The sequence below is a fragment of the Nicotiana sylvestris genome, chromosome 8, assembly GCF_000393655.2.
Source record: "Nicotiana sylvestris chromosome 8, ASM39365v2, whole genome shotgun sequence".
In the NCBI taxonomy this organism is placed as follows: Eukaryota; Viridiplantae; Streptophyta; class Magnoliopsida; order Solanales; family Solanaceae; genus Nicotiana; species Nicotiana sylvestris.
This window is the reverse complement of record NC_091064.1, coordinates 198,558,801-198,564,413: the sequence shown is the minus strand read 5'-3', so window position 1 is coordinate 198,564,413 and position 5,613 is coordinate 198,558,801. Positions and strand designations below refer to the sequence as shown.

Here is a 5,613-nt window from a genome sequence, read left to right as displayed (position 1 = left end):
GGGTAGAAGTTATACCGGTGCTAATTAACCCACCTTCTATAAGGTATAAGTTATCCCAGTGTTAAAATTAACACTGGGATAACTTATAACTGGTTCACTAACCAAACATAGTATTAAGGTGATATTAAATTTTTATACAACCCTTATACCTTCTTGTATCTCATAATAAACGACCCTTAGTGTGCACCCTGGCACAAGACCTGCATTAGCGGGACAGTTGACTTCGGATATCAAATGGTTAAACCAAAAAGGTTGTGGCTCACTTACAATAGCTAAGAGCCCGTTTGGACATAAGAATTTTTTCACTTTTTTCGAAATTAGTTTTTGGTCATAAAAATTTCAATCTTCACTTGAATTTGAATTTTTGAATTTCTCAAAAATTTGAAAAACTAAAACAAATTCAAAATTTTCACTCATATCACTCACAAAAATTAAAAAATAACCCAAAATTATACTCATGTCCAAACACAATCAAATACCATTTTTACTTGGAAAAAAAATTAAGTACTTTTTTTTTTTTTTGAAATTTTACAATTCTTATGTCCAAACGTCCACTAAGAAAGGTTACTAATTTTCAGGACTTTAAAGACTAAAATCAATTCAGCTGAAAAATTGATTGTTAACACATAGGAGCAGAGAATATCATCGATAGGTACAAAATAGAAATCTGTTTTCTGCAATATTACATCCATCTAACAATTTGAGTGCACACCTTAGAACTCATAAATATAGTTCGGTAGGCCAGAATATAACTAAGTCTTCTATACACCATAATAAACAACTCAAGATTACATACTGAAGTTCTTTTTTAGTCCAGTTGATAATGTCATCCTCAGACATAAACAGAAAAATCATTGCTGCTGTCAATTTCCGACTCGAGGTCATCCTCAGTATCATCTGGTTCTGCTGTCCCTGCAGTAGCTTGTCCTTCTGGTTTTGACACTTCTCCAGGTATCTTAGCTTCTTGTATTATCCTCATGATTTCCTCCACACTCTGTTGTAGTTGCTCTGAAGCCTCTTCATATTTGGAATGCTCACCATCCATTAAGTCTTTTGGCAGATTCTTTAAAAACCAAGGATGTTTCTTTATCTCAGGAATAGTTATTCTCTGTGCATGATGCAATACATGTTATGTTACTGAACGATACTCGAGTCATGACTAGGCTAAGTATTTTTTTCTTTCTGTTTTTAAGGGGAGCCTTGGCGTAACTGGTAAAGTTGTTGCCATGTGATCAAGAGGTCACGGGTTCGAACTGTGGAAACAGCCTCTTGCAAAAATAAAAGGTATGGCTGCGTACGATAGACCCTTATGGTCCGGCCATTCCCCGGACCCCGCGCATAGCGGAAGCTTAATGCACCTGGCTGCCCTTTTTTTATTTATTTTTTATTTCTTTTTGACGAGTAGTTGAGTTAGGAGAATGTTACCTTTGAGGGATTTGCAACAAAGATTCGCGAAAGGAGGTTCTTACAATCTGCAGATATTCGTACATAATCCGGTATGGAGTATTGGGCACTCATTATTCTCTGAAAACAAAATAAAACAACCTTAAGTACCTATTTGAGACAAAACATTCCTACTTAGTCAAACATCAAATTAAAATATGAACTCACTCCAATGGTTTTTCTGAAATTTTTTGGATCTTCAGGATCCTCAAAAGGGTATGCTCCGACTAGCATCACATACAACGTCACCCCACATGACCATACATCTGCTATCTGAAAATGTTTTACTATAACATGAGCAGAATATTCAAGTCAAAAGCAACAGGAAAAGAACACAATCATGTAACTACACGCGTTCAGATATTCTAAAGGCCACATGAACAAACAAGTTCTTTACAAAGGTAGTAGTTACTGTCTCTATAATTTAAGCTGCTCGAAATGAGTCTTTCACCATAGAGAAATAAAAGTTTCCCTAAAGTTCCTACTTACAGTTCCCAATGGGAGCAATGTGTAAAAAATCGGCATACTTTACAGTAGTCGCTACAAGGGGAAAATAATAAGGTAGAATATTATAGGCCAATGTAATGCTTTTTGTTTAGCTGGTATCATAGGCACGAAGGCGATAAAGAAAATAATCTGTTGACACCAAAAAAAAATGATTTTTGTAGCAACAGATCATGGTCCAAGAAGAGAGCTTGCCTTCCCGTCATATTCCTTTCGTGACAGGACCTCAGGGGCAATGTAAGCGGGTGTTCCTACTGTCGACTTTGGTTGGGAATGCAACAATCCAGACTGCATGAAAAAGTACATATAATTAAAATAACATCATGTTAGATTTAATGCAAGCAAGCTTCTCAACGAGAAAAGAAGAACAAACCTTGGAATAACCAAAATCACATATTTTTACACGTGGTGAAGCACTTCCATCAAGAAGAGTGTTTTCTAGTTTCAAATCCCTGTGACAAATTTCCTACAGGAAAAATAGAAGTATGACTTGAGACTATAAATTCACTAGGAAGAACATGACTATTGTTACTATACGTCGATGTATTTCAAATTTACCATGGCATGACAGTAACTGACTCCAGATATTAGCTGTTGGAAGAAGAAACGAGCCTGTCGTTGATTGATACAAATACAAAGATGATAAGTACAACATCTCATTCTCATCAAATACAGGTATAATACACGGAATCGGAGATAAAAGTATAACCTCATCCTCACTAAATCTGCCAGCACTGCATATTCTAGCAAAAAGTTCTCCACCTGCTGCATACTCCATAACAATTGCTAAATGCGATGGAGTTACCAAGACCTACCCAAAAAAAAAGGAAGTCATGTTAACTATGACGGAGCAAGAGATCACTGCTATGATACCATGTTGTAGTATGTAATCATCTCATCTAAAAGCTTTGTTACGGAGAGTACACTTATACTTACCTAATCATATCTTCAAGTGTAACTAACTGTTAAATGAAAGAAACCATAGATGTTGAGATGCCAAGAAAAGAAAGTTACAGATGACAATAACTATGGAAAGAAAGAATTGTAAGATTTTTAAAAATAAAGAGAAATAACAAGTAATAAAGGATCAAACTAATGCTTTTAGCCCATGAGATACCATCGCTGTGACAATCAATCTAATATATATGCTCAACAAAATGGAGGGACACTTAAAATGAAATCTCGGTCCTTGATCTGTATTTATACCATACAGACGAAACAGCTCAACCCCTATTAGAGATTAGTTTCTTTTAGCGCCAGCACCAAATATTGCTTGAAACAGCACCAAATGCAGGGAAACTGAACACATAATCAGCATGTTAAGGTAAGACTGATGCTGCTAATTATGGAATACAGAACTGTGACTTGTCAAGTATAAACCGGTGTATGAGATTGCGCAACTCTCAGCATTCCTAAAGCATCATCGAACAACACCAGATAGCGTGATAAGAAACAGTCAATCCAATTGGTCCCACTAACATCAAAAATTGGATCAAGCAAAGAGCTCCAACTAAAGGTTAAGCACCACGAACTCGTCATTTGATATTCCACATAAAGTCATTATTAAGAGTCAATGTTACAGTTACTCAAGAGGGGCTTATGTAATTGGAGCAGCAATTGCAACAACAACCCAATTGTCTGTCGAAGTTTTAAGTTTAAAACAGCAAGGAATTACTCAATATGCATACCCTTTTGCATAATTAAGCAGAACTATTGAAATATACACTCTGCTTACAAAAGCAGGTACAAGGGAAGATATCATTTCTCGAGTTCATAACAAACAGGTATAAATTAAGGAAGTATTTACCTCTTTAAACCTGATAATGTTTGGATGTCCCAACGATCTATGATTTATAATTTCTCTCTGCACATTTTCATCAATCTGAGATAAGAAAAGAATAACTGTTACATCAGGCTAACAGAATCAAAGGAGATAACCGTTGCTACAGTACTGTAGTAATAACTGTCACATTAGGCTGAAAGCATCTTGACACAACCTAGTAAATGATGAGAAAAATGTACTTAAAAAGCTCTTTGCAATGGGCCAAAATTGCTCCTCTTATACTTGGCTTATAGTTTAATCACTAACCAAAATTAGACTACTGCAGTTCCAGCTAGAACAGCTAATTCAGTTAAACAGTTCTATCAGTGTTGAATATCTTGGGAATTAATCTGAAACACATCGCCATCCCCCCCACCCCCCACCCCCCCAAAAAAAAAAAAAAAAGAAAACCAAACATACACTTTGTGCAAAAACTCGAAAACTTAAATAATTTTTAAAAAAAGGCAGACCGGTGTACTAAGCTCCCGCTATGCACGGGGTCCGGGAAAGGGCTGGACTACAGGGCTTCCATGACTCGAACCTGTGAGCTCGTGGTTACAACTGATTTGCAAATTCAGAAACTTCAAACAAAGGCCACCTAATTTGTTTGCCAAAGTTAAGTAGAAAAGGCAACTGGTGTATAAAATCTTCCCAAACTAAAATCAAGCTCAAGTTTTTACATGGAAGAACAAATGACACAAATTTCAAAATTAATCAAGTAAAGGGTTCACTAGAAACATCAACCAAATGAGCAAATCCAGCACAATCCTTAACCTAACAAAGTGAAAAATAATGACAAAATCTACAAACAAAAAGATAATATTACAAAAGTAACCTTTTTTGACAAAAGCAGACTTACCTTCTTCCCTCTTTCTATATATTTGACAGCAAAAAGCTCCTTTGTCTTCTTGTCCTTAACTAGCCTAGCCACCCCAAAATTCCCAGTACCAAGTTCTTTCAAAAGCTCATATTTTTCCTCCATTCTATACCCAAATCAAGAAAGACAAAAAAAAAAACTCAACTTTTTTTCCTTTTTGAATTTTGACGAGCAAACTACAGTTACTGACCAATCTCAATTCTTGATACTACTGCTCTTTATAAATGAAGACAAAGTGCAAAAATCATTTAAGGTATGTAATAAAACAATAAAGAATCTAACGCACCATTGGTTATACTAAACGACACGTATAATATTAATTTGATATTAAGGGGTTGGCTTCAAAGTTCAATTAATATTGAAGTGACTGATTAACTGACACTTGGTCATGGAGGAGGTGGAAAATATTATTTAAATGTGTAAAATGGGTATAGGATAAACTTTTGAATTCATGCTATTTTAGTAAACGTGCGGCAAGAGTGGGACCCTTGTTAGTGACTTTAGGGGTAGTTGTGTAGCATTTAAGAATATATTATCCAATCATAAGCTTCTGTTAAATTATAAGTCTGCCGACTTTTCCTTAGTTTGTTTCGTTTAAAATGATTGGCTGAAAACGCCTTTCTAAATTTCGTGAAGTCCACGCGTTGTTCTTCCTAATTTCTTTTCTTCTATCAATGTTTTTTGTCGGTACTACTTTATTTTTTGTTTAATCATCGGGTATAAAGAGAAAATAACTCAAATAGTCGCCACCTAATCTCTTAAACTAAAAATAATTAAAAGATATAATTGTATATATAATTTATGTATAGTGTATATATAATTGTGTATAATTAATAATATATATACCGGTTAAAAAAAATAAACATTGAATCTGACCGGCTACTTGTGTAAGAATCCTTATCGAAATTTAGTAACAATTGCACGGGGCATCCTATTTGATCGCGCTCATTTAACATGTATCCAATTT

General features: G+C 35.1%; 1 protein-coding gene across 1 annotated transcript; it reads right to left on the bottom strand.

Moving 5' to 3' along the window:
• Window positions 1–599: 599 nt before the first annotated feature.
• Window positions 600–5,083, bottom strand: LOC104239169 (serine/threonine-protein kinase SAPK3-like). Its single transcript, XM_009793723.2, has 9 exons — window positions 4,629–5,083; window positions 3,755–3,829; window positions 2,657–2,758; window positions 2,506–2,559; window positions 2,321–2,413; window positions 2,143–2,235; window positions 1,612–1,716; window positions 1,426–1,524; window positions 600–1,108 (listed from the first exon to the last, which is right to left on the bottom strand). The coding sequence occupies exons 1-9, from the start codon at window positions 4,749–4,751 to the stop codon at window positions 833–835; spliced, it is 1,020 nt and encodes a 339-aa protein (XP_009792025.1). The 5' UTR covers window positions 4,752–5,083; the 3' UTR covers window positions 600–832.
• Window positions 5,084–5,613: the final 530 nt, after the last annotated feature.